This window comes from Ipomoea nil, unplaced genomic scaffold, assembly GCF_001879475.1.
Source record: "Ipomoea nil cultivar Tokyo-kokei standard unplaced genomic scaffold, Asagao_1.1 scaffold3321, whole genome shotgun sequence".
Lineage (NCBI taxonomy): Eukaryota > Viridiplantae > Streptophyta > Magnoliopsida > Solanales > Convolvulaceae > Ipomoea > Ipomoea nil.
In genome coordinates, this window is record NW_017619749.1 from 3,128,191 (window position 1) to 3,155,385 (window position 27,195).

The following is a 27,195-nucleotide window of genomic DNA, read 5'->3' on the forward strand; positions in this document are numbered from 1 at the left end:
GGCTGAACCATGGTCCAAAACTACGCCGTTTAATTATTAAAAAAAAAAAAATTAGAACGTCAGTTTTACGGTGTTAGTGTTCCATTGTTTGCTTTTCGCCGGCCATTTGTTTCTATCTCCTCCGCGATTGCGACTGCAAATCTTCTTCATTCACCGCAACTGCTTCGTACACTGCGATTTGTATCTTCCTAGAATTGCCTCCGTCATCATGAATAATATCAATGATTCAAACAATAGAGTTGATGCGATTCAAGTAGATGATGATATTACAAGTATGTATATTGTTTTATATGCAATTTAGGTTCGTTTTTATTTTGAATTTTGATTAATATTGCGTATTTTTTATATTGTAGAAGATGTGAATGCTTTGATTCATGTGGAACCTATTTCTCCCATTGATGTTGAATCAATTCCAGGTTTGTCTTCCACAATGCTTTGATCTATTGTGCCTAGGTTTGTTTTGTTGGTTGTGTGAGGGTACATAATTTTTATTCACAGGGTACATAATCTTTGTTCACAGGATACATAGTTTTTGTTCATAGAGTACATTATTTCTGTGCAAAATATACTACATTATTGAACATGCTTAATGTGTTTATTAGATATATTATTTATATGCTTAATGTAAATTATTTACAGTTGATGGCACTTCGGGTGGTGCAACAGATGAGAGTTCACCAATTGGAGTTCAAGCTAGTTCTTCTAATGCTATGGATGAGAGTTCTTCAATTCCAGGTTCTTTTTAAAAAAGTTTTTTTATTATTATCTACTTATTATTAGTTGTTTTTTAATTATATTGATGGAATGATTCGTTTTTTATTATTGTTTTGGTGTTACAATAAAGTATTTGCATGTTCTGTTGTGAATATTGTATTTCTGTTAGAGGTACATTATTTCTGTTCAGTAGGTACATTATTTTAATCCACAGGGTACATTATTGTTATGCATGATTTATTAGTACATTCTGTTGTGTGCATTCTGATTTGAAACTTGTGCTTCTGATTAAGGTACATTATACTTGGTCAGTAGGTACATTATTTTAATCCACATGGTACATTATTTTTATGCATGATTTATCTGTACATTCTGTTGTGTATTGATTGGAGTTTTTTCTTTTAGTGAATATCTTATTTCTTTGTAGAGCATGGCTGAATTTATTCGGCACACCCCACCACCCCTCTACTTAGAAATCAGATATTCACTAAACATAATATTAATCTGTTATGCTAGTAACTTGTTAGTTGTATTATTTTTTTGAAATTTACAGTTACTCAGGAGTTGTTGGGGATTACAGTTACCTCAATTGAAGAAGCATTTAATTTATATAATGACTATGCTTTTAGATTGGGATTCAGTGTTAGGAAGGGCAAGCAGTACTATGTTTCCGGTAGTCAGACTATTAAAATGAAGAAATTCCACTGTGCAAAGAGTGGTTTTAAGGACAACAAAAAAAAAGATTCAAGGTCATATTCAAGGGTAGACACACGAACAGGGTGTAATGCGTTTTGTCAGTTTGATTTGGCGTCTAATGGACAGTTGATTGTGACAAAACATGTAAAGGATCATAACCATGAGTTGTGTCCACCTTCTAACAGCTATCTTCTTCGGTCACACAGAAGTGTTGTTGATACCCAATTGGATTATTTAAAAAACTTGAAAAGGAGTGGGGTTGCATTGTCGGATGGCATTCGATTTTTGAAACACCAGTCTGGAGGTTCACCTTTGGTTGGATTTACACCAAGGGATGCTTATAATAGCCTGCATACAGATTCGATAAAGAGATTAGATGGGACCGATTCAAATTCACTAATTGAAATATTTAGACAAAGGCAGTCGAATGAACCCAACTTTTTCTTTGATTTTGAATTAGATGAGGATGCAAGACTGTGTAATTTTTTTTGGAGGGATACAAGAATGAAGGAGGATTTTGTGTTGTTTGGTGATTTAGTAGTGCATGACACAACGTATCGTACTAATAAGTATGATATGATTTGTGGTCCCTTTGTTGGAATGAATCACCACTGTATGAATATAATGTTTGGGTGTGGGTTTTTATTGAACGAGAGGACTGACTCATTTGTTTGGTTGTTTAAAACATTTTTGCGAGCTATGGGTGGTAAGTGTCCACAAACAATCATGACCGATCAATGTGCTGCTATGTCTGCTGCAATTTCTCTGGTTTTCCCAAGTGCAAGGCACAGACTTTGTATTTGGCATATTGGAGAGAATTCAAAGAAACATATTAAATGTCTAAGGAGTCAAAACGGCTTTATGGAGTTATTTAATTTTCTGTTGAAGTACACAGACACAGAAGCTGAGTTTGAATTTTATTGGAATAGGTACATATGCTATTAAATTTATCATTTTATATATTTGATTTGTCATTCTTGCATTGTGACATAGATTACTTTGTGCTTATAAAATCAAACACGTGATGTTTTACCTTTCATGTTAAGTTGGAAATTGTAGTGTTTAGAAAATGTACTTTATGGGTTATAATAATGTACCTTATGAATTTTGAAAATGTATCTTTGCAGCAGTAATTTGATAAAAAAAAAATTCCTTATTTTTCTAGTTGCATTTAAAACTTAGATCTTTTCCTTGTTCTCTATGTGTGATTCCTTTGTAGCATGTAGTAATTTGTACTAATAAAATGAAGTGTCACACAGTTTTACCTTTCATGTTAAGTTGGAAATTGTAGTGTTTAGAAAATGTACTTTATGGGTTATAATAATGTACCTTATGAATGCTGTAAATGTATCTTTGCAGCAGTAGCAATTTGATAAAAAAAAATTCCTTATTTTTCTAGTTGCATTTAAAACTTAGATCTTTTCCTTGTTCTCTATGTGTGATTCCTTTGTAGCATGTAGTAATTTGTACTAATAAAATGAAGTGTCATATATTTTTACCTTTCATGTTAAGTTGGAAATTATAGTGTTTAGAAAATGTACTTTATGGGCTATAATAATGTACCTTATTAATGCGGAAAATGTATCTTTGCAGTCACACTCAGTTTTGTTATTTTCAGGTTGGTGACGGACTATAATTGCCATAAAAATGTTTGGTTAAACAAATTGTATGATATTAGGGAGAAGTGGTGCCCTGCTTTTAATAAAGATTACTTCTCTGGAGGTATCTTATCTTCCCAACGGAGTGAGACTACAAATCATTCAATTTCAAGAAGGTTATCTAAAACATCTGGGTTGTCTGATTTTTACAACTCTTTTGTTAATGTGGTTTCTGAGTGGAGGAGCAAAGAGAATGGGGAAGATGTGCGGTGTTCTCAAGGGTTGCCTACAATGGCATTGGATCATGTAAAACTTCTTTTACATGCTAGGAATGTATACACTATTGAGGCTTACTACTTGTTTGAGCAACAATTTTTGAAAGGTGCTGCTTGTCATCAAGAGAGTGTAGCGAGCAATGTTGATGAGCTTAAATATCACATATGGCGGCCGGATATTGACATTATTCGGCATGAGGTTTGTTTCAATATTAAGGATATGAACATATGTTGTACTTGCAAGTTTTTCTCCGAGATGGGTATTCTTTGTTCACATTGTTTGCGTATTTTGAACATTCATTGTGTTGAAAAAATTCCTGAGAAATATATTTGTAGAAGGTGGACAAAAAAGGTTGTTGAACACAGGATTATGGACATTGCATCTTCTTCTAGTATTTTGACAGTTGCTTCTCCAATTTGGGTTATAGATATGGGTAGAAAATGGCAAAGGTTAGTTCTATCAAGTCAAGACAATTGCAAAGCTCGACAAGTATGTGAAAACCTTATTGAAGATGGAAGAAGAAGGATTGAAGGTGAGGTTGGTCCTATTTGCTTTGATGATTTGGAAAGATCTATGCGAAGTAGTGGTATACAAAATCCAGAACGAAGTGGTGTGAAAGGCGACCGTAATCGAAGGCCAGTTAGTACAGTACAAAAAAAGTATAATCAAGCAAGTGGCCGAAAAAATTATGCAAAAAGAGTTGAATATAACACAAAGGCTGCCGTCCAATCTTCTATGCAAGAAGTTGTGTCTAATATTGTTGGCAATGGGTATCTTGTTCATCCTAATGACACTACTAGTTCAGAATTGATTTGTGTTAGGTCTAAGTCTCAAAACAATTCAAATGATAGTTAGGAGTTGTATTGAAATTTTGTTTACTTATATATGCACTTCACAGATTATGAATTGGTTTTATATTGTGTGAGTTATTTACAGATTATGAATTGGTTTTATATTCTGTGAGTTTTTAAAGGAAGTATTTGCACTTGACAGATTATGAACATTTGTGTTTTATGCATTAATAAAATGTTTTCTTATTTGGTAATGTATTCAGTGGGTTAAAATAATGTACCTTGTGCTCTAAAATAATGTACCCTATTTGTTAACAAAATGTATCCTTGCAGTCTTGATTTTGAGTAATGTACTCTATGGGTTAGAATAATGTACCTTGTGCTCTAAAATAATGTACCCTATGAGTTATCAAAATGTATCTTAGTTAAGGTCACATGTTCATGGATTGATCACCACTTAGAGTCTTAGAGATGACGGGTGGTATACTCCTCAACCCCAACCCCGTCCACGCCACCATGAGAAATTAGGGGAGGGGTTCATTGGTAAAACGAACTATTATTTTATATTTTCAAAACATATTTTAATAATTTTTAAATTTGACTTTTAATTTTATGTTACTTTTTATAGTTTCTAAAAACATATTTTTGATTTTATGGATTAATAAAATGTTTTCTTATTTGGTAATGCATTCAGTGGGTTAAAATAATGTACCTTGTGCTCTAAAATAATGTACCCTATTTGTTAACAAAATGTATCCTTGCAGTCTTTATTTTGAGTAATGTACTCTATGGGTTAGAATAATGTACCTTGTGCTCTAAAATAATGTACCCTATGAGTTATCAAAATGTATCTTAGTTAAGGTCACATGTTCATGAATTGATCACCACTTAGAGTCTTAGAGATGACGGGTGGTATACTCCTCAACCCCAACCCCGTCCACGCCACCATGGGAGATTAGGGGAGGGGTTCGTTGGTAAAACGAACTATTATTTTATATTTTCAAAACATATTTTAATAATTTTTAAATTTGACTTTTAATTTTATGTTACTTTTTTATAGTTTCTAAAAACATATTTTTGATTTTATGCATTAATAAAATGTTTTCAGTGGGTTAAAATAATGTACCTTGTGATCTAAAATAATGTACCCTATGTGTTAACAAAATGTATCATTGCAATTGTAGTCACTTGAATTTTGGTAATGTACTATGTGAGTTAGAATAATGCACCATATGAGTAACTCCACAATAGCTTCTGCTAATTGAGCAATTAACTCCACAATGAAAAGCAATTAATTGAAAAACAACTAACTGAAAAGCAATTAACACATAAACAATTTCAGCATATCTTGATATCACTAGCTAGCACCCAATTCAGCACCATCTCTGAATTGTTCAACCAAAAATTTCATCTAACACAAAAATCAACAATATTCATCTAACATTTTAGAACCATCAATTACAATGATCATTGTCTACTTATAAAGATTACGGGCTGCTTGTAGTATGGATTGTTTGTGCTCATTCATTGGTAAAAATAATATGTCGGCAGCATATTTTGCCCTCAAAGATGTCAAGAATATTGCCTGCATGTATATTCAACCAAAATGGCAGTTATATAAGTCCAATTAGGTATTTATAAAAATGAAAAACATGTACTTTAAATCACAGTACTTACATTTGCAGGTGTTCTGTTAAATCCAGATTCCCAATTCGGTCCATTACCCTTAAAGGTCTGCATATGACGCATGCAATAAACTCCACAATCAGTAACATTAGTGGCATTTTTCCAAGACATCTTCACCAATTCATGGTTAAACACATCATCTTCATCATCATGCTTTGTCATTTTGTTTAACAAAGTTGTGATCCTTTTAAATTTGCAATACTCTTTGAATGCATTAACCTGCACATTAGTTAATGTTCATTATAATATATCAAGTACCTAACAGTATTCAATTTAAACTCATAACAATCTTAGATTTTGCAACTTACTAGGTTTTGATCACAATTATCATATCTTTGTAGAAAGTTGGTATTCTTGCCCAGTGTTCTATTGTCAACTACTTGGACAACCCTTTTCTTGAAGTTCAAGCACATGATGAAATAGTGATGATAGCGTATAACAGGGAAGAAAACCTAAATACATATGATTTTAAAAGTATATCCAATGAGTGTATATAAAATGAATTTCACATAATTTATTAATTTATAATATTATGCATGATAAATTACCAGTTCAGCATCAGAGATGTCAATGTTAGAGGCCAATTTAATCTCATAATCCAAAGATCCATTGAACCGTCTTTGTTTTTCCTCTGCAGAGAATTCTATTTTCCGTTCAGTAGCATCATCAATTTCCATCTGAACACAAAATTATATTACTAAGTAAACATATTACACCATCAAATTCTGTATTATATACACCAAAGCTTTATGTACACAAATAATGTACTCTGTGAACAGAAATAATGTACCCTGTGAACAAGAATAATGTACTTTGTGCAGAAAAACTAATAATCAATAAGAACTTGCATTATCAATTTACTTTTTTAATATAAGAGAAAGTTCAAGCACTTACAAAAGGATTGGTGGTGAAGTAGATGCATTTTGGTTCACCCATTCCACGAGTGATATTTTCAGAATTCATTCTTAAGCTCCAAACATCTATAATGGTCTTCTCTACTTCACCGTCCCGTAGAGTCAAGAACTGGTCCCTTGCAATGTGGTACCTTTTATACCTAAACAGTGTTTCACTGCAAGAAAAATAACTTTTTAACACATATTAAAGACAAACATTAGTATTAAACATAATTAAAGTGAAAACCTACTCTATTGGATGTTGAATAGACGGTTCCATGAATGCAAAATCAGACAGCATCTTCTCTTTCGCAGAGACAAAGGAGAGCTTTTCATTGTTTTTCGTCCAATATGGAGACCTCAATCGCAATGGAACATTTTTCAATTTTCTTTTCTCTCTCTCCCCATGTTGGACATTCTCCCTCTCTGATTCCTCAAGTGCACTGCCACATAAAAATAATGTACCCTACTCATTAAAATAATGTACATAGTGACCAGAAATAATGTATCTTAATCAGAAACACAACTTTTAGAGTTTAACTTACATGTCAAACAATGTTTGTTCCTTTTCTGTGCTTCTTTCCTCACCAGGGAGTGTAGTAGTTGTTTCGTTTGGTTTTTGAATATCCGGGGGGTAGGTGTTAACAAATTGAAGCGTGGTGGTGAAAATGTTTCAGGATCAACAGGTTCTTCGGTGATTGTGGTGGCCTTTTCCAATGCTTCCATTGCTGCCTTTTCCAATGATGCAACTGCTGCAAGAAAGCTCTCGCTGCTGAAGATTGGATCATCGTCCAATAATGTCGAAGTCTTGTCAGGCTGGGAAGTTGAAGCAATGTTCAGCATATCAGACATCTTGCTAAAAGTCTTCTTTATAATTTCTTGTCCGGTGTTTTTGCTCCCAACTTCAGCCATTACTTCCCCAAATTCAACTATGGCTGCAGTTAGTTTCTTCATTCCCATAGATATCTTCTCTACATCACTCATTTTAGCTTTATCACCAACTGCCTGTGCCTCCACCCCATCCCCAACAATGTTGTTTTCAATCTCAGCAACCGATTTCCTAACTCTATCCAAGACTTTTCCCCTGCCATACCCACCAGAATTCTTTTCATCTGCTAATCTTTTTTGGACCATATCCATTGTCCAAACTGATATCGCAGGGTATTTCCTTGGGATTTGCTGCCCTTTAAATTGCATCCTATCAAGGTATGAAACCTAAATAAAATAAAATAAAATAAGTTAGTATGAAAGCAAAAAATGCATTAATAGAATAAGCAACATAAATTGAATTAAAGGTATTACCATCAAGAAGACCAATGGTCCAGTGAAGAATGTACTTTTTGATTTCTTCCATTTCTCCACTGTTGTAGTAAGACTATTAAAAATGTACCTACACCAATTCAAATTCTTGATGTTTTTCACGTCTATCAATGAGTACAAAATTTTGAAGTTTGTTGTCCAATTAGCGTGGCCCTTGAACATACTAGAAACAACAAACACCACAAAATCCCTTTTGAACATGTCCCCGTGGTCTTTCTTCTCAACTATACCATGGCCAAGTCTTTTCACCAATGGAGAACAATTGTCTAATTCCCAGCGTGTTCTCCATTCCTCCAACAAGGTTTTGTATTCTTCAGTTGCATTTGAGTTGTTCCCTTCAACAACTTCAACCTCACCCTTCGGGAGACCTAATGTGCTCTCCACATCATCCTCTGTGAGCTCCATCTTTGCACTCTCCAACATTAGGGAACAACTACAAACATCATAGTTTTCTACCAAATATGTATTTAGTGTATTGTCCATGCTGGACAATCTAAGCTCTAGTAATGATCCAAATCCAATCTCTTTAACCGCATTTTTTTGTTCATCACTAAGATTTGCCACCATTTTGTTAAACTCCATTGGTGACATCCTAGTCTTGAGCTGAATTTTCTTTGGAGCATTTTCTTTCTTTATAGTCCTATTAGTGGCCTTTTCTTTATTTCCGTCTTCTTCATTACTTGTAGATCTTTTCCTTTTCCGGTAGGTTTTGGTAACCTCTTTTAATGATAAATCTACTTCTTGGCTAGACATAGTTGCTGCAAGTAAAATGTTAGTTAAAGGAATAAATTCAGCGATGCTCTATTCACTAAAAGTGCTCATAAAATCATGAATTAAAATAGTCATGCTCTACAAAGAAATAAGATATTCACTAAAAGAATAAACTCCATGCACTACAAAATGTACAAAATAAATCATGCATAAAAGTGGGTACCCTGTGGTTTAAAATAATGTATCTAATGAACATATATAATGTACCTTAATAAAAAAAAAAAAACAACTTTCAAATCTGAATGTACACAAAAATAATAAATTAAAATAATGTACCCTATGTGTTAAAATAATGTACCTAATGCATATAAGGAAAGGTGACACTGCACTCAAAGCCAAATAGAAGTTGGGAATGGAATTCATGTACTGTACAAATCCCATACTCATTCAAAAGTCCCACAGACATCACAACCCATAAAGTACACACACATATTTGATATTTGATTATATACCTCATGGCTCATAGAACTTATTCAAGCATTGGTTTGATTCATAGGGGTACAGAAATGTGTGGAGAGGGAGAATAGCATCTAGAGGACAAGACAGTAAATCATTAGCCACTGAAGTCTAAATACAAAAGACAGGAAGCAGAAGAAACCATAAAAATGATAGTCTCTCTGATCCTCAAAAAGCTCTGCAACAATGTAGCCAGATCTAACACCCACTTCCACAAAAGATCCATACACAATAATAATTTCCTGAACCTTTTATCTATGGCCATTTCCTAGTACTGTCTCCTATCCAAATATGAAAGGGTAGAAAATAGCATACCATACCAGAGATTCAGATATGTGAGATGTCCAAATATGAAAGGGTGGAAAATACCATTCCTACACGATATTAATGGCTACTGGGTCCACATAACACTTCACTTTAATTTGCTGCCACCTACACAACTGCCTGGGAGCCTAACATCCAAATGCATCTTGTAATTCACTCATCCATTAAGATTTAGAGTAAGAATAAGTGTGATTTTTGAGTTTAGTGTGCAAATCTTTCTCAACTTAGATCAGAATAATCCTAATCTCTTAGAGTTCCTATCCGTCAGTCCCCAGGTTCTCACCCTTTGCATGTAGGCTCTGCCTTCACTTTTGATTGGTCAAGGTCTCCCAACAATCCCCTTGAACCTTTGTACCAAGACTTTAAGGTGACGGGTCGAACCAATTGAGCTAGCGCCGTGACATGGTGCAAAACTTTAGTTATTAGAAGTGGGTTGTTGATACTTAGCTTCTTGCATGGGTGACTACATATATAAGAAAATGCCCACAAATCCAACAACTAAAGCAAGAGTGCCATAACATCACTAGTCATTTCTCCACCCACTGGAAGACCATATTGGAAGGGAAATGGAAGGCAAAGCAGATAGAGCAAGATTACAGAGAGCTTAAAGCCAAATTTGACAACCTAAATGTGCAGTTTGATTACCTGAAGAATGAAAACCAGTCTCTGCTTATGCAGGTATATATATAATGTCCTACTGCATTATTATTGTTAGCTGGGTTGCCCTTTTCTTCTTGACATCTCTTTAACCCTCACTCACCATAAATCTGACTAACAGAAGCTATGAAAATCTTCTTATCATTCCCAAACAGTTGGAAAAGCTACGTTCTGAGGTAGAAAACAAGCCCGCTGGGCACAGAAAAATCCAAGATTCAAAGGGCAGTAAGGTGTTCAGGGATTCAGACAGTAAAGATTCACTGTGAAGCCTTAACTCTCCAAACCTTTTCAAATATGCTGGATTTGATACATCAATTTTACTATTTCCATCAATGCTTTAGGACCATTGTTTACATTGTGCAGAACAATATGAAATTTTATTGTAATGAATATAGTGTCTACTTTAAACAATTGAAACCTGGAAAAGAAATCCTAAACAACTACTCCAAAGCCAGTAAGAACCCTAGGCAGTAAAAAACAACTACTCAAAAATCACAAAAGCAACTACTCAAAACTCAATTTTAAAACCTAGGTAGTTGAAAATGTACCTAATCAGTAGATGGAGATGGCGTCGGAAATGGTGTACAAGAAATCTCTTGTGGCGTTCGTTTGTAGTAGGGCGCGCTGGAGGTGGCGTCGGAGACGGTTGATATGCGCGAAGAAATGGCGAAGAAACTGTCGAAGAAGCTGTCGGAGATACGCGAAGAACACCCCAACGTTCGTTAGAATTATTTTTTAAAATGATGTCTAACGGCGCCGTCTCTCCTTAAATGAAGAGACGGCGCCGTTTTGGGCCATGGTCCAGCCAACTTGGCTGGACCATGGTCCAGCCAATAATTTGCCAAATAATGGTGGATTCGCTATTAACCAAACAAGGTCTATATTAGCGGATTTGATTAGCGAATTATATTAACGGTTGATAAAAAGATATTTGAAAAAATTAAAAAAATATAATTAAGCCAATCATATTAACTATTTGGGCGATTTATTGACAAAAAAGAGTATTCAAATTACACAACAAATTGAAGTGTCATTGTTTAACAATCAGCAGTTAGCTCTTCAATATTAGTATATATTTAATATTTTATATCCTAATTTTTATTTGCTCTCCCTTATGTCCCGTATTTGATTTCAACCATATCTATACAATTATTTTATTGACAATTATAATCAATAATTCAATATTGACTATATTATCTTGCATTTGTAAACTTAGAATTACCTATTTAAATACACAAATTTAACATTCAATTATCTATGCATGAACAATTTCAATATAATCTTGTCTTGATATACCTTAAAGTACTTATTAAAAAAAAAAAAAACATTGGGCATTATCCCAATCGCGCAATGCGCGTAAAAAACTAGTGATTATAATACGATACCAATGATACATTATGTTTCTAAGTGATTAACACATGATACACTAACTGTCACAATGTTTTTTTTTTTTTTTTTTTTTTTTTTGCACAGTTGGAGGAAAGAGAATAGAGGCACAAATTATGCCCTGGAAACGTGTTCACCGTGAATGGTGAACACAAGTCCAAATGACGTCGTTTTTAGGCAAAAAAAAAAAAAAATCGCGAATGTGGAGTTAACGGCGCGTGTTTGATCAAATTATGAATTTTCTGTTATGAGATTATGAATGTAATGAAAATTCATAATCTCATAACAGAAAATTCATAATCGCATAAAAAGTAAAATATTTATTAAATTATGAATTTTATGTTATGAGATTATGAATGTAATGTAGATTAATAATCTCATAACAGAAAATTCATAATCTCATAACTGAAAGTTCATAATCTTATAACAAAAAATTCATAACCTCATGGTTCCAAAGTGAATGTGTAGGCATGGTTCCAAAGTGAATGTGCAGGCATGGATTCATAATTTATGAATGTCCGTGATTTCGGACAGGAATGTGTAGACATGGTTCCAAAGTGAATGTGCATGAATTCATAATTTATGAATGTCCGAAATCATTGCTCACCTCAAATTAAAGTGAAACCGCGAAATGTGAAAATAAAGAAAAAAAAGTCACGCAATTAATTAAGAAAAAAAAGAAGAAGAAAGATAACGGTGTACTAACACTGTTAGAACCGTGTTCACCATGAATGGTGAACAGGGTTCCATGGCATAACGATTGGAATAGAGGAAGGAGACAACAATGGGCTCAAAACTTGTTTAGGATCTGATGGACAGAATGGGCCTATGCAGGGCTCCCTTGGCCCATAAGCCTAGAAAATTTCCTCCCATTGATTTGATCACATTTTACTTTTCGGAAATCGGAACAGATAAACGCAACTGTCTTGACCCAAACAAGAGCTACGTGGTGACACCTCAATCTCAATTCTTAAACAATTCGAACTATTCTGTACACAATAATACAAATTATTCTTCAGACTACACCTATTTTCCGCAATTTATTAACTTCAACAATTTATCTTTCCGTCTTCCTAGCGGATTTTGTTTTCTGTTCACTTCCTTTACAAATTAGAAGTCGTGTTGATTCCACTGATGCCTTTTTAATCGGATAAATCAATTCATCCTTATTCCATCTGCTTCGCCGCCGCCGACGGCGTAGATACGCAAGTATTCATTCCTTTTCCTTTGAATTTTGGTTGAAAGAGATGATGTGGGATGACTGGGAAGGCGATTTCCGGCAGGTCCAAACCGTAGAAGAATACAACTGCAGTGGTCGGCACCAGGAACGACAACGGCGGCGAGACGGGGAGGAAGAAGAAGAATCTCCTCACTTTAACTTCGATTTCTTATCTCTTATTTCTGCGCCTAAGGTATTTTTTTTCTCCCTTTATGTGATTGTTATTGTTTTCTCCATATTTGTTGTTATGCGGTTTGAAATGTGTGTGTTTCAATATGGTGAATGTTGTTGCATAGGATCATTATAGGATACTGGAAGTGGACTACGATGCTACGGAGGAGGCCATTCGATCAAACTATATCCGTCTCGCTTTGGTTTGTATATTTCCTTCACTCTTCCTTTTTTTTGCAGGTTTGACTGAGCTTATTTAGCTATTCTCTAGCTTTTTGAATTTAACTTTTTTTTTGTTTGTTGTACAGAAATGGCACCCAGACAAGCAAAAGGATCATGGCAGTGCCACCTCGAAATTTCAAGAGATAAACGAAGCTTATCAAGGTTATTATCCTCCTTTTCTACTTGCTGACTACTATACCTCTTGGTTTATTATGACTGGAAAACGTCTATCCATTATCAGCTTGACGTAATGCATTATTCACTATTGTTGTTGGAACCTTATTCCCCTTCTAAAACTGTAGAGATGACATTTTGCTGGATAATTTATTCATTGAACATAGGAGCAGAAGAATTACATGTCTATTCCTATTCCTTTTTTTTTTTTTTTTTTTTTTTTTGTTTTTTTTTTTTGTTTTTTGTGAGATGTAAATGTTATGGATAGCAACAATGTGGAACGAGACAGACTCTGGAATATAATCCTTTCAATGCACTTAACTGCTTAACAAACTTATATGTTAGGGATTAGTGTAGCACCAGTTTTAGGTAAAAGCCATCCTGAGAAGTCCAGGTTATGATGATGAATTAATTTAGATATGGAATTCCTGTTATAACAGAATGGTTAATGCATTGGATGTTTGCCAAGTGCCAACCATACTGATTTACTGTTCAATTTGGAGAATTCACATAATTTTTTCAAGCAAGTTTTTAGTTGCTTGTGGATATGTGATATTTTGGATTAATATGAATACCAGTGCTTAATCTCAGCAATTCTTGAGAAGAGTGGCAGCCCTTAAATAGTTAAATTCGGAAGTGTAAGAATGCAAATGTTTTTGTCATTGACCAACATATCAAAAGTTCAAAATTGAAGAAAATTTTCAGAAAGTTGTGTGAAAGGGATGCCCTTTTTTATTTTTATTTTATTTTTAAAAAAACCCGTTGGAATTGCCTTATAACCAAATTATAGAAGTTGATCATTTGAAGTTTGGATGGAAAGTTGTGGCTAGATGTTTGCACACATGACGCATGTAAGCTTCTGACAAGAAAACTTTTGGGATCTTCAGTTTACTTGGCTTTCTTGATTTTTTAGTGAGAGCTCACTTTACAAAAAGTTCTAGGGAGTTCTTGATGTCTAAATAGTCAAGCTAGGTGATACTTGCTATAAATAAGTTTAATCATTTTATGGACACATTCTATTACTTTATGTATATAAATAAATTAAGATATATCAAATGGGAAGAATATAGAAAAATGATGACCAAAGGAAAGGGAAGAATAGGGACTTAAAAGTTAAAAGTAAGATGGTTTACTGCTGTTCTGGACTAGAGAGAAAAACACTCGTGTAGCCAACACGACAAACATGCCGAATTTGCTACAGTGTTCAATGCTTGCATACATAAGTACTTTCAAGTAGATGATACTGTTAATCTAAATGCCTAGTAACTATATGGCTGTTATACCTGACTCTCAAATCTGCTTATGCCATACATAATGAGGTGAAGAATGTCTTCCTGGTAGTTTAATTCAACTTAAGCTTATACATGCGTTTTATGGAGTACTTTTTAAGTCAAGTTTCACCACCCTCTGTATTCATCAGATTGCAATTTCAATAACTCATAGCAGTGCCTACTAATTGCCAAATCATATGGTTTCTGATATTTAATTCGACTCTGTAACAGTTTTGATTGATCCAGTGAAACGTCAAGAATATGATAGGAAAGGGACACTTCATGCCTATGACTACAATATAGTGGTAAGTTATACCCCCTTTGTTTATGTCTAGTTTGTTTTCTCTTGCTCGATCACTGATACAATCTTCCAACTGTGACCGAAGGATTATCTTAACCGTTACAAGGGTCTTATTTTGACGTGCAATGGTCTTGGGATGAAGCACTCGGTATTGTGAAACAAAGATGAACTCATTTACCATTTTGTTACAGCATCATATTTCAGTGAATTGCAACTTTGCAAGTACACGGATGAATTTGTACCTTGGTAGTAGATCTTTACTATAGAGGCTTATGTATCTACCATTTGCTCTTGTACAAAAACAAATTTGACATATGCAATGCCATTGATCTTCTTATTGCTCATATGATCTCTTGTGACAAACTCACAAAAGGTGCGTAAACAAATTGTTTTCCAACAAGGTGGAATTGCCCATCCTAGGATGCACACCCACACTGTCATCTTTGGTTTCTTGTAACAAATTTCACCTTTGTGACCGGTGGAGCTGCGAATTATATGATCTCACATATGTGTCTAACCTGTTTGGCTGGGCAATTGTTATGAAGTAAATAGCCTATTATTATCTTCATTGATTTTCTCCAATATAGCCTCTTTCCTCTTCTTGAAAATGATGTGCAAGAAGGAAACTTTGGCTGTATATTATGTCAAAAACAACGGCGGGCAATGGCCAATGGGGCAAGTTATATTGTGGACCATGGTTGCTTTAAAATAAAAAATAATACTGCAGATTATGATTTATATTGTAATTTAATTTTTAATATATTGAATATTGAATATTTATTTTTAAGTAATATATTAAAAATGAACATGTAATATACAGAGTATTAAAAATAAATTTTTAGTATACTAAAAATAAGCATATATGAAAATTAAAACATTCAATCGAATTATTATTATTATAGTTTGAATATAAATTTATAAAACAAATTCAAATTTAACATGAAATTGTTAAAAGATTAAATTTTAAAAATACATATAATTTGTCTTATATATATATGGAGAATTTGAAGGTGTTAATCCATCCCAAACAAAATGACGAATGCTTAAATTTGTACCCAGTAAAAAGTTAACAATATTAATTTTTTCTTACACTAAACCAAAAAAAAAAAAAATTATTTTGAATTTGTACGAGAAATACCGATTGTAAGGGTAGGGTTTTTGAGCGTTGATTTAAAAAGAAAATATTTTATTTGCCCCGAGGAATCTGAATGTCGCTCTAAAACTGTCCGCAGAAAATCAGAGAAAAAGCCAAGTCATTATTCTTCTCTTCTCTATTTCTCCCCTGTTTTTCAATTCTCTCTCTACGAAAATGGCGGCCGCCGTCGATAACCTGTCGCGCGAGCAGTACGTCTATTTGGCTAAGCTCGCCGAGCAAGCGGAACGCTATGAGGAGATGGTGCAGTTCATGGACAAGCTGGTTCTCGGTTCCACCCCCGCCGCGGAGCTAACAGTCGAGGAGCGCAACCTCCTCTCCGTGGCCTACAAGAACGTTATCGGCTCGCTCCGAGCCGCCTGGCGCATTGTCTCATCTATCGAGCAGAAGGAGGAGTCCCGGAAGAACGAAGAGCACGTCTCCCTCGTCAAGGACTACCGAGGAAAGGTCGAGACCGAACTCTCTCAGGTCTGCGCCGGCATCCTCAAGCTGCTTGAATCAAATCTGGTTCCCTCGGCTACCTCCAGCGAGTCCAAGGTGTTTTACCTCAAGATGAAGGGCGATTACTACCGCTACCTCGCCGAGTTCAAGGTTGGAGATGAACGAAAGGAGGCTGCTGATGATACTATGAACTCCTACAAGGCTGCTCAGGTTGACTAATTTCAAATTTTTTGGTACTTGCTTGATTACTGTTGTTTTGAGTTAGACTGCTTTGTGCTTTTCAATCTATGTTCACAATTAGGGCTTTAACTCTGCACTGCTTCTATTGTTGTAGTATGGATTAAGATTACAGTGAGGTATCATGTGCTTTTAGATCACATCTGCCGTAGTTATTAAGTCACTAAGATTTGTGCTGAGACTTTGAATTTGAATCGAGATATCGTTGGTAGAGTGCTAGATTTCTGTTATAAGTTTATGGTGATGACTAATTTGCCAATTTGGAGCAATTCAACCTTATCAATTGAGATTTTGATTTAATTTGGATATTAGAAGTTGATTTTGTTATGGATGTGCACATATATTCTACAGACTAATGGAAATTTTAGGGTTTATTGTTTTGTATCTAGAATGCTTTGGTGCCACTCAATCTTTTGATGTTCTTACCTAAAAGGAGGGGGTGTGGAGTGAGATGGTTTTCATTAGTTTCAATGTTGGGAATTTAGTTATAAATTTGTAATTATGTTTTAAAGCATAGGGGTTTGAATTAATTGGAGCAACTTGTGATCACAATCTGGAGTTGCATTATAATATATACTTCATGTTTGAATTCTTTTACAGACTCTTTCTTTGGTATACAATTTTGATATCTTGTTTAGCCTCTGGTTTTCTTGGTTAGCATGGTTAGGACTTAGGATACTTAGGCCGGAATGTACTGCATGCCACTGCATCCATTAAACTTCGGTTTCGAGGGTTGGGCTGTTTTGAAACTTGGGTCTGGATCCTCTCCTGACCTTTAATGAGATTGTGACAAGTGGTCTAAATCTGCTCCAAAGGCATTAACAATATCTAATATGCATATTTTTCCTGTCTAAATTGCATACTTTGCAATTACCTAATTGCCCCTTCCCCAACCAAAAAACATTCAGCAATTTCACAGTAGAGAAGGAAAAAGTATAAATAACAACAATGGTTGGAATATGTACTTGTGATGCATCAAAATCACATTAAAGTTGGGAGTGGTATGTGGTGATTGGGTCTGGAGAGGAGCTTGTCCCGTGTATTACAGCTGTTGCCTTTCTCTAGTAAATGTGAAAAGAAAGTTCTATCATTGGCCATATATTTGTATTGTTTAGATTTTCAAAGAATTTGAATTGCTTCTAAACATGTGTTGTTTCCTATGTTTACCATTGAAGGAAATTGCTCAGGAAGATCTGTCCCCAACACATCCCATAAGACTGGGTCTGGCGTTGAATTTCTCAGTTTTCTATTATGAAATTCTCAACTCATCTGACAAAGCATGTAGCATGGCAAAACAGGTAAACATTTTTCTGTTTCTAACCTCTTACATCATTCTGATATTGATACATTATGCTACCTAGTACCTAGAGGAGAAGGATATGAAAGGCTTCTGAATTTGATTTATCAGATCCAGTAATTTTATTATCAATTGTTCATTGAAATTTAGGGGTCTTTTTTTTTTTTTTTTAATCTGTAATGAACTTATCAATTGTATCCTTCTAGCCATAATTGTATACTTAACTGGTGCTTTTGTCTGTTATAGTGGAACTTGCCATAGCCTGCACAACTTTACAATAGCTCATTTAAAACCTCACTCTTTTTCAGTCCTCTTTTTACAAGTTTTTAATTGTTTTACTTTCCTGATGGTCGGACAACATAATCTTAAATCTCATGTATCATCAAAATGCTTATGAAGTGGTTGACTCTCCAAAATGCCCTTTCTGAAGACCCAATAGTGTTTAATGGTGAAATGTAGTTTCTCTATCCAAGTTTTATGGTTCTGACTTTTACTGTCAGTGCTTGGTACTTCACCATTTTCTTTTGTCAATATTTTGTCTTGATTTATGCTGTTCCAGATAGCTTTTTGTCCATATGTTTGTACTTGATGGAGACATTATAATGTTTATTTTTAGCATCAGTTATGCTTAAGGTTGTATGCCCTGTTGTAATTGACTTTGTCGTATATATGCTTCTATATAGGCATTTGAGGAAGCCATAGCTGAGCTGGATACCTTGGGTGAGGAATCATACAAGGATAGCACCCTCATAATGCAACTCCTACGAGACAATCTGACCCTCTGGACTTCTGATGCCCAGGTTAGTGCATGAAATCTCTTTGGAAATTACCATTTTGTTCATATTCTCACATTTGCATCACGACCTAGTGAGGTGCTTCTCTTGAACTCTTGTTTTACGCTACACGCAGGATCAGTTGGATGAGCCTTGATCTTATCAGGCCAACAAATCATTATACTCTCCTTTTCGGAGGTGGGCTTTGAATGTCATGTGCTCGCTAATTTGGTGTTGTGTATGAACTAGGGTTGTAATCATATAGCATATGATGTGTTTCACATTCAACTCTTATTATGTAACTGCTGGGAGCCACTAGTCGCCATATTTCCTTTTTGTTTCATTGTATTACTTAGTCTCTCAAATGACAGCATCTTTTCATTCTGAAAGCAGTTATTGGGGATTGAATTCTGATATATATATATATATATATATATATATATATATATATATATATATATATATATATATATATATTTGGGATTTTGTACTCTCAAGCGCTGGTAGTGATTGTGAATTAAACATGAACTCAAAAGTATATTGCCAAACGAAAACATATGTTATTATACTATATTTAAAGAATCAATATTTTTTTGTATAATTTACACTTTTTGCATAACTATGAATTACTGTGCAATGCCCGCATGGGTAGCTCAACTGGTCATAGGGGTGAAACTTTGGAAGAATGACCAAGGATTAAGTCTCACCAGTGACAGTGTGTGAGCAATCTTTTAAAGTGAGGGGGCTCCTTGTGCGTAGTGAGCACCGGTCTAGCCTCTGTGGTTCATGTTTAGTTGAGTCACCATGATTTACATCCTCTCAATTGCTCTGTCGGGCCGGGGTGTGGGGGAACCTTAGGTTTGGGGTTTAATTCCTTTTGGAAGAATGAATTACTGTGCAATAATTAGTACACAAATTTCACTTTTACTCTTAATTGTTATGGTATTGTCACATTTGTAATATGTACTCTTTTATCATTTAAAAGAGTAGATGAGAGATAGAAATTACATGTTGGGACAAGAAATTTGAACAATACAATTACAAATTAACTTTTTGTTGCTAAGAGTGGAGTGACAAATTTAAATAAAAGAGTAAATTGTGAGAAACAAATGACTAAATATGATAATATCACAACAATTGATAATTAAAAGTAAAATTTGTTTTGGTATAATTTATATACATGTTGATGGGAATGATGGCTTGCTCTGATTCCCTTCACAGATATTCATTGTGACCATATTTCATGTTTATCGAAAATGCGTTTGGTGGGCAGTACTGTTTGAAACAAAATAATAATAATAATAATAATAATAATAATAATAATAAACTTGAAATGCTGCGACCCTTCACAACAGTGTAGCCGCATAGTTGGGCTCTGTATGCGGTGATCCGCAGCACACTTTATTCACAGACGCAAATTATACTAGGGAAACGCGCATAGTGAACACAGAGTAAATTTATAATTTCTATGATGTAGAAATTATGAATTTACAGTACGGTATTGAAATTATAAACCTACAGCATAGATGTTATGAATTTACAGTATAAAAATTATAGAGATTCATAATTTCTATGCTGTAGACATTATGAATCTACAGTACAGTATAGAAATTATGAATTTACAGTATAAAAGTTATGAATCTACAATTTAAAAATTATAGATCTATCATGTGTTCACCATGCACATGGTGAACACGATTCCACAACATAACTATTGATTCACACACATGTCCTGTTTGGTAAAATAGTTAGCATATCAGTTAATTTTAGTTTATTTGACCCCTATTAGTCATTTGACTTGGTTAAACAATCAATATGAATGTTCAATTAATTAGCTTTTTGTAACAACTTATTGCTTTAAAATGCTAAAATTCAAAAAGCTGCTCAAAGTAGCTTTATGAAAAAGACATTTTATATGTAATCAGTTAACAACTAACAACTAATTTACCAAATATTTTTTTACAATCAGCTAATGCTATCAACTAGTCAAACTCACTACCCCAATCAACTAACAGTCATTTACCAAACACTCGCACACAACAAAAATCCCACTATTAGTGTGATTCAATCTTATTATTCATCCATTATCTAACGCTTCTTCTCCCAACAGGTTAAATCCCCAATCTCAAGGGCTTTTCACACTCCGACCTGATATAGTATTTGAGAGAATGTAAATCACGGTGACTTAATAGTTCAATAGATATACCAAATATCAGTGCGCACAAGGACCTATCGTTATTATGGTGTGCAATAGATTTACAAGTTTGCATTGTGGATTTGGTTGTGGACTTGTGGGTAATATTATAGTCCGTAGTAGAGTAAGATATAGATTGAAAATTTGGGTTTGGCAACCCAAGGCTGCCAAATGCTGATATTAATCAGAAATTGAAGTAGTGTAATAAAGATGTAAAGGAAGGAAGGGTGTTAGTTGAATCTGAAATGAAATTGTCTTCAAAAAAAAAAAAATCTGAAATGAAATTAATCTTAGAAAACAGAGAGATATACGGAAAGGGTCATATGGCAGATAGTGAGTGTGCATTGGGTTTGCAGCAGTAAAAATAATAAATAAAAAAATGATAGATAAGGTTAAAAAAGAAGAGAAATAGTGGGTGTGAAATGTGAATGACACCCTGGAACCGACCTCAGCTCGGATCTCAAATAGTTGCTACCATTTTTAGACTCCCATCTTTAGACCAAATTTTCAATTTTTTTTTCCTTTCAAAGACTGACCATAAGGACTGAGGGGGGCCTCACTCGTGCTTCTCTGCCAAAAAAAACTCTTTTGGTTTTAAAAGACTACAACTATTGTATCTATTGACTATTATTAAAAAATAAAATGAAAAACTGTTTTTTTTTTTGGTTAGGAAGGAAATTTTTGGGTGTGTACTAGGTAAATTTTGTTTGTGTGTAATAACTCAAAAACACATGAATAAAGTAAATTGTACTAGGAAGACCTTATGCAATGGTGTTGACTGAGAGAGTAAGTAAGGTAAATTGTACTAAGAAGATCTTATGCAATGGTGTTGACTGAGAAAGTGTTGATAGGAATCAAATTAGAACTCGGATGTGTGCCAGGTAAACTCCGCTCATTTGTGACAAGCCCATCTTGTGTAATAGCCTGCACATGAGAGGTAAATCGCACTTCGAATACCTTATACGACGAGCTCAACCAAAAATGTGTTGGCAAGAAAACTCAAACTTTAGTGTGTGATGGGTAAACTCTGCCCCTATGTAATAGCTCACAAACATTTTCGATGCAATAGCCCACAAACACACGTGATATATAAATCGCACTAAGAAAATCCTATGTCACATGCTCGACTGAAAAAATATTAATAAGAATCACACTGATAATCTTGAAGTATGAGAATTATACTCCACTCAATCCGTCACTCCCTCGAAGCGAAAATTGAATAATTTGTGCATAGGAGATGACATGCATGATCCACATGAGCAAAGGAGGGAATTTTGGGGCATATGAAAAGGTGAATCCCAAAGTAGAATTTGAGGAAAAAGGGTTTGAAATTTGTGTGGCAAAAGCCTCTTTTAGAAATTGGTATTTTAAACCCATCATATATCCCCAAACCTTGTGCTAACCAGTAAACGAACATGTAGCATCCGAAGTGTTGAAAACTTGTGTTTTTTTTACCACATGCCTCCGGTCCATTTTCACAGACCACCTCGATATATTTTTACCGTTGAATTCGATGATTATGACTAGTCAAGATCGTAATAATTTTGGGGGTCAAAATTTATAACCACCCCCCAAAAAATACTTACAAGAGGGGGAGAAAATGACAAAAAAACATTTAATGATCATTTGGGTGGAGTTGAGGTTTGAATATAATTTAGATTTGGAAGATGATTACATTAAATAGGGAGTTGTCGGACTCACCACATTGCCTCTTAACCATTCCATTGGTCTGCACCAATCTCTTCATTTGGAATCACCGGTTTCTTAGGATGCAATGGTTGAAGACAAACAAAAGGAAATTAAACAAATTAAAAGTTTATTCTCTACTATACCTATATCTATTCTTTAGTGAATTGATTTGAGATTGTTTGGCAAATAAATTGATTAACAAAAAAATGTACTAGTGGTACGTCATACCTTTAAAATAGAACAACGTTATATACTCTCTTACAAAAAATCACCTAAGGCAATTTCAATAGAAGTTTACGAATCGAAAGTCTCAGACGGAGGGACACTAAGAGACCCGATGGTCTAACGATAGCGAGATACGCTCCGTGCTCCTGTTTGGGTCGGGATCAAACGGTTCAGCTCAAGTCCTATATAAAGGCCATTAGCCGTCATTGTAAAGGGTTCCTCCCTATCTCTCCTCCACGACCGTGTCTCTCTACACACAATTCACTTTCAACTCTCTCTAGAAACACACAAGAACACAATTATGAATAAAAGATCCTTTGAGCTACTTTCTCTTGTCTACTCTACATTGTTCACACATACATTACAATTCATACATACGGTTTACTTTCTACGTACAACTGAGAATTAACCGTATCATTGAGAAAAGTCTATAGTGTCGATTGGTACCTATTCCACTTGTACATAGTACAAGTCAAAAACCCTAGAACATGATTTGTGTTGTCTCAATAGTACCCAATACAAACTCAAAGCATTTTCCATTCCCTTTGGAGTTGTACCATGTGAAAAAGACAGTATGTCGATCGACACCTTAAAATTTATTATTATTATTATTATTATTATTATTATTATTATTATTATTATTATTTATCTTACATTAACTTTTTTATTAACAGTGGAGTTAACTCTTCCAAATGTAGTAAACGTAGATTAAAAAATTTTCGTTTTAAAAAGCTCATAAATAATATCATTGAATGGATATTAGTTTGTAATTTTAATCTAAAAAATAGCATCAATATTTAGAACATGATAGATATTTATTCTCTAAATATTTAGAATAAATCTTGTGTATGTAATTGTGTAAAATTGTTTCATGTAAGATGTGTAATACTTTTTAATTAAAATGTACTTGTAATACTTTTTTTGAACTTATACAAATTATTATAGATGTACTATATTTTCTAAACATTTAAAATTAGTATTGTGTAAGGTTGTCTCTCGTGAGACCTACTTAACCATCAACCTATACTAGGCTGCTGATTTTTTTTTTTTTTTTTTTTTGTAGTCCTTTGTCAATTAGGATCATAATGTGTGATTTATCAATGCACATCTTTGAGTAGTGGTTACAGATTTTTCTCGTCACAAAAAAATAGTTGTATTACATTTCCTAAAACTAAACCATTTGGAGTATGGTTAGGTAAGTAGTAGAAAATTAAATGATAAATACAATGTTTATGGAAAAGGTGGAGGTGGAAAAAAAGAAAGATAATAATTAAAAATAAAAAGAAAATGTGAAGTGATAATTAGTGTCTGATAAACAACCTAGATGTCCACTTAATCACAATTTCACAAACTGTCTAAATCAAATGAGAGAAGGCTTTGCTGAATAATATGAAAGAAATTTTTGTACTTTTTATTTAATTAATTAAATATTAATTATATTAGGGATATTGCATGCATCCATTAGGTTTAGGTCCCATTACAGACGCTCCCAAAAGTAACAAAAAGCAAAAGGGCATTTCTTTTTGTGATAGCTTTACCCACCATAGCTTATTCTCTCTTGCAGATTTTTCTCATCTGTAACCTCTCTTTCTTCTTTTTTCTTTTTATTGTTTATTCAATTTTTGTTTATAATTCCAACTATGTGCATGTGTGTATATAAATATATATACGTAGTCATGCATATTCATAATTAATCATCATATTGGATTCCTAATACATATTAAATTAATGTTTAGATACATATTTATTATTCTTTTTGTTATTTATTGCATGAGTTCATAATAAGCTCAACTTTTTATTTGTATTTTTATATTTGAAAAAAATTGTAATTTTTTTTTTTTAGTTTTTAGTTTTCTTCTCCCAATTATTAGTATAGTAGCATTTTCCTCTCCCCTTGTCGTAACAGAACCATTAGTGATAATTATTAATGTCAGTCTCAAAACATAAATTTTCAGGGTTAAACTTGTAAATTTACTTTAATCTTCTCATGATTTCCTCACATATTTTTCCTTCTTTCCTCATCGTGAGGAAATTATGGATTCGAGTTATTTTGGTTGAAGTCGCATATTTATGACGAAATAAGATGTTTTAATTTGTCTAGGTAGCTCTCACTTATTAGAGGGAAAGAGAAAAATGAGGTGAATTTATAAATTTAGTTATAGTAAGTTAATTCCATTTTGATTGAGGAAAAAAATCAATACACTAATAATTGGAGGGTCAAAATTGGATGCGTCTATAATTTGGATACTGAGTCCATTCATTATACTCTTTAATTTGGAAAAAAATCAATACACTAAATATCAAGATAACGCTTTAGATATATTAATTAGCATGCAAGTAATGTGAAAGAAAATTCTCTTTATTTATTATTTTTCTAAAGTTTTATTTTGTCTTTGGATTATAAAAGGCCTTTGTTTAAGAACAGGCCGGTTCAGGCCCTACCTATATATCCTCCATGTAATAATGTATTTTGCAAGTCTAGTTTTAGCTTGCTAAGTCACCTTAATTAATCTTATCTTACTATGACCAATTAGTCATAGTGGTGTGGTGTGATAATTATCACTTCATAAATTAATAAAATATAATTCGTCACGTTAATACTTGATAAAAACTTCAATAACATTTTTTTTTATCAATCTAATAATCATTACAACAAAATACTAAATTATCTATATATAAATACCTACGGATTAAATATCAGATAGGTAATATCAACAGAGGTAACATACTGACATCACATTACATAGTAGTTGACACTATTTTGTTAATTTATTGTAATTAGTAACTCATTATTGAAGTTTTTTTTTTTCTTTCCCACTCATAGAATATAATTGCACTATTCGCTAGATTTAGAAAAATAGTTTAACACTTATTCCAAATATATTTCATTCTCAGTCAATCTCAATAATGAAAATAGTATTAAAAAAACACTGCATTTTTTTTGGAGTATTACTGACGTTGTTACAATGTAGTATATGGTCATAACTACTTTCTCAACCTACTGAAGCACAAAGAGTCAATATTGCCTTATTAAGCATAATATTAATTACTCCATATTAAAAATCATGTATTTTATGACAATTCAGCCTTTGAAATAATGAAAAGATATACACTATATTACAACTAACGCTGTCAAGTAATATTAATGAGATCTTCATGCGAAATAGGTTGGACTCTCGCCAAACACGAATGTCGCACGGTAAATTGTAATAATGTGTCGTTTATTAATTATTACAAATGAGATCTTCAAACAAAATAGGCTGGATCCTTATCAGATTGGATGACAGTCAAACCCACGAAGGTTACACATGTAAATTATAATAATGTGTTGTTTATTATTACTGAGATTTTCTCGCAAAATAGGTTGGACTCTCATTAGATAAGAAGACAGTCAAACCTGAACGGTCACACTATAAATCATAATAATGTGTCAGTATTTATTACTAATGAGATCTTCATAAAAATTGGTTGGACTCTCATCATATTAGAGGAGAGTCAAACTCATAAAAGCCGCACTATAAATTATAATAATGATATTGTCGTTATCGATACCTTTAACGTATGTGTTATTATTATTCATCTTGAATGATATTACTCTGAATAAACTAAAACAAAATATTATAATGTTAAATCATTCCCACTACAAATACAATTTTATATTGTGTATTTGTTTTTTTTTTTTTGAATGCTACTATAATAACAATAATAACAATAATAACAACAACAATAACAATAATAATAATAAAGTAAATCCAAGTCCCTCGATGCCTGCTCCGCCGTTTAGTTATTATTCTCACTGGTATCTCCCTTAAATTTTGTATTTGATTTTTCTTTATAGCTTGTTCTCTACATTGCACTTTTGTTGTTTGTCGCAATTGTTCTTTACCTCACAATTATATCTAACTTGAGTTATATTTACAATATTCAGTATTTTTCTTAGCTACAATTATATTGTTTGGTAATATGTTCTTTACCTCACTTTTTGAATGCCATTAGTATTGTTCGGTTCGGTTTAAGAAAAATACTGAATTAGGAAATGTATTGTTTGGTAGTATGTTCTTTACCTCACTTTTGTTGTTTGTCGCATTAGTATGTAGTAAACCGAACCGAATTAAATCTGAACCGAAACCGAAAAAAAAAACCAAACCGAACCGAAACTCGAAACGCCCACCCCTAAGAAATACTAAACAATGATAAATAAAATCTCCAAAGTTACAGCACCACATGCTTACATCTAAATATTAATTAGTTATTAATTTG

At 33.5% G+C, this 27,195-nt stretch overlaps 3 protein-coding genes and 1 long non-coding RNA gene across 4 annotated transcripts; all 4 read left to right on the top strand.

Annotated features, from left to right (window-relative positions):
• Nucleotides 1–208: 208 nt before the first annotated feature.
• On the top strand, nt 209–4,139 carry LOC109169805 (protein FAR1-RELATED SEQUENCE 5-like). The gene is made up of 5 exons (XM_019318696.1): nt 209–272; nt 354–416; nt 640–735; nt 1,268–2,339; nt 3,029–4,139. The coding sequence occupies exons 1-5, from the start codon at nt 209–211 to the stop codon at nt 4,137–4,139; spliced, it is 2,406 nt and encodes an 801-aa protein (XP_019174241.1).
• Nucleotides 4,140–10,098: 5,959 nt separating this feature from the next.
• On the top strand, nt 10,099–10,368 carry LOC109170535. The gene is made up of 2 exons (XR_002052451.1): nt 10,099–10,203; nt 10,338–10,368. It is a non-coding gene; the product is annotated as an uncharacterized LOC109170535 (long non-coding RNA).
• A 2,227-nt stretch (nt 10,369–12,595) lies between these two features.
• LOC109170534 (chaperone protein DnaJ-like) lies at nt 12,596–15,270 on the top strand. Its single transcript, XM_019319703.1, has 5 exons — nt 12,596–12,980; nt 13,084–13,161; nt 13,267–13,342; nt 14,857–14,930; nt 15,012–15,270. The coding sequence occupies exons 1-5, from the start codon at nt 12,816–12,818 to the stop codon at nt 15,081–15,083; spliced, it is 465 nt and encodes a 154-aa protein (XP_019175248.1). The 5' UTR covers nt 12,596–12,815; the 3' UTR covers nt 15,084–15,270.
• An 860-nt stretch (nt 15,271–16,130) lies between these two features.
• On the top strand, nt 16,131–19,245 carry LOC109170533 (14-3-3 protein 10). The gene is made up of 4 exons (XM_019319702.1): nt 16,131–16,730; nt 17,933–18,055; nt 18,738–18,854; nt 18,964–19,245. The coding sequence occupies exons 1-4, from the start codon at nt 16,236–16,238 to the stop codon at nt 18,982–18,984; spliced, it is 756 nt and encodes a 251-aa protein (XP_019175247.1). The 5' UTR covers nt 16,131–16,235; the 3' UTR covers nt 18,985–19,245.
• Nucleotides 19,246–27,195: the final 7,950 nt, after the last annotated feature.